Below are 2042 nucleotides of genomic sequence, written 5' to 3' on the forward strand. Positions count from 1 at the left end.
GTCCGGCTTCGTTAAAGTTCCCCTCGCCCTGACCAGCGTGCCGGCTGTTGATCTGGGGCTCGAATTGGTCCAGCCCAAACATACTTGGCGGGGGGGCGGGGGGATCAATAGGGCATGACAGCCTGCTCCGCCGCGCGCCTCCGGCCAGCTACTCGCCTCAGCCGCGGCTCCGGAGCTCCGGGTTCTGCACCGCGGGGCGCAGCGCTCACTGCCGCCCGGCCGAGCGCGCGGGCGCTGGCTAGGAGCTGCTCTCCGGAACCTCAGAGTCGACCCAAGCGGGCCTCTCACGTCTTGCGAGGCCGCGGCGCCTCCTGGAGCCTTGTCGGGGGGCCCATGCCCCGGGCGGATGGCACGGCCGCGGCTGGGTATGCGGAGAGGTGACCTGGAGGCCGACGAGCTGAGACAAAAAGTTAGGTAGGGGGGAGGGAAGGGGGGGAGAGCGGAATGATCACCTTCTGGAGTCCGCGGCGCGGTGGTTGGGGCCGTAGGGGAGCCCCTTGGTCCTTCCCCTGCCCCGAGTCTCCGCGCCGGGGCCGCGCCGGCTCCCGCACCTCCGGTCGGCCGAGGGCGATCGGCGGCGAAAGCTTCAGCGGCTCGGAAGACGGGCTGCTCCACTCCTCATCGCCGGTGATGGCCCCGCAGCAGGAGATGCGGGCGCTGGAGCGGGAACGCAGGCTGCGGGAGACGCGCGGCTCCGCGGCTCGGGCTCGACCGCCGGTCGCTGCGCGAGTTCGCGGGAGTCTCGGGGCGCGCGCGGGAGGGGAGGCGTGGGGCGGGCGGCTCCTAAGCTGTGGTTCCCGCCTCCGCGCTCCACGGGTCCCCTCGGACCCGGGAAGGGGCCGCGCGGGCAAGCAGGGCGCGCGGGGCGGGCGAGGCGCTGCGAGGTCCGGGCTCCCGCTCCGCGTCTGCCTCTTGCCGGCGCCGGGAGAAGCAGCAACAAGTTTTGCGTTTCAGCAATCCATTCCAGCCATTACCTCTGCACCAATCAGCGCCTCCCGAGCGGGCCCGGGGGCGGGGCTCGCTCTTAAGGTGGTCCCGGGTCCTGGCTGCGCAGGCCGGGCCACGGACCCGCGCTACTCCGGGTCCGGCGCTACGGCGTTGGGGGTGCGCCCCGGGTGCCCCGGGCTGGGGAGGGCGCGAGCCGTGGACGACGGCGGGAGCCAGGCTTTGTCCGCCCCCTTCCCATTCACGCTGTTCCCAACTCCCCACCCCCAACCGGAGCCAGCACGACCTGCCGGGTGGGCAGGGGGCGGGGAGGTGGGCGGTGAGCTGTGCGGGGCGCACAGACAATGGGGTAGCCTGGCAGAGCCCCGGGACGCACCAGGGAAAGTCGCTAAGTGTCGCCTGTGCTGCAGCCCGGGGCGGCGCCCCAGGAAGCGGCCCTGGCAAGTTCACGAGGTGATCGCCGAGAGGAAACACGGAGGTTGTCTCTGGAACCAGAGTCTGGCTCGCTCCTTCCCGAGACTCTCACCGTTCGCGGCTTCCGGTTCTCTGCGGCCGGCTCCACCTGGAAGAAGCCACGCACCCTCGGCCGCTTTGTGGGGACACTTCGGGTGAGCCCGGCGCGGGAGCGGCGAGGCGAGACAATGCGAAACCCCGAGGAGAGCGACGCGCAAAGGCGCACGGGGGTGGGGACGGAGATGGGGGGGGGCGACACCTTGCTGTGGCCACAAGCGCGCAGGCCCAGGCCCTGAAGGGCGCGAAGTTGGCCTCCTTAAAAGATCAATTAAACTAAAGAGGTCAAAGAACGGAATTGGATTGTGATACTAAAATCAATAAGAGTGATTTAATACCTGCCCTATTTCATATGGAATATTTATCCCAATAATCTTACTTAAAACGTTTAGATCTTTCTACTCACGGAGTAGAGGCTGAAATCTATCTTGCAATTAAAAGTTAGAAGTTGGAGGTGATAGGAGGTGGAGGTGTTTATTCTGTGGACGCGCGCGCACCCAAGCGCCAGCATAAGTGTGCGAGTTTTCCTCTGAAAGTGTAAGTAGGGGAGGAGGGGCGGAAAGGCCTTTAATTTTCCTTGCCACGAA

The 2042-nt window shown here is 66.9% G+C and overlaps 1 protein-coding gene across 1 annotated transcript in view; it reads right to left on the reverse strand.

Annotated features, from left to right (window-relative positions):
• Nucleotides 1–249, reverse strand: part of Mn1 (MN1 proto-oncogene, transcriptional regulator) — a 38638-nt gene extending 38389 nt beyond the window's left edge. Inside the window, exon 1 of the mRNA XM_032886686.1 lies at nt 1–249. This exon is cut by the window's left edge and continues 3657 nt beyond it. Within this exon, the coding sequence (XP_032742577.1) occupies nt 1–82 (82 nt within the window). The 5' untranslated portion in view covers nt 83–249.
• Nucleotides 250–2042: the final 1793 nt, after the last annotated feature.

This window comes from Rattus rattus, chromosome 16, assembly GCF_011064425.1.
Source record: "Rattus rattus isolate New Zealand chromosome 16, Rrattus_CSIRO_v1, whole genome shotgun sequence".
NCBI lineage: Eukaryota > Metazoa > Chordata > Mammalia > Rodentia > Muridae > Rattus > Rattus rattus.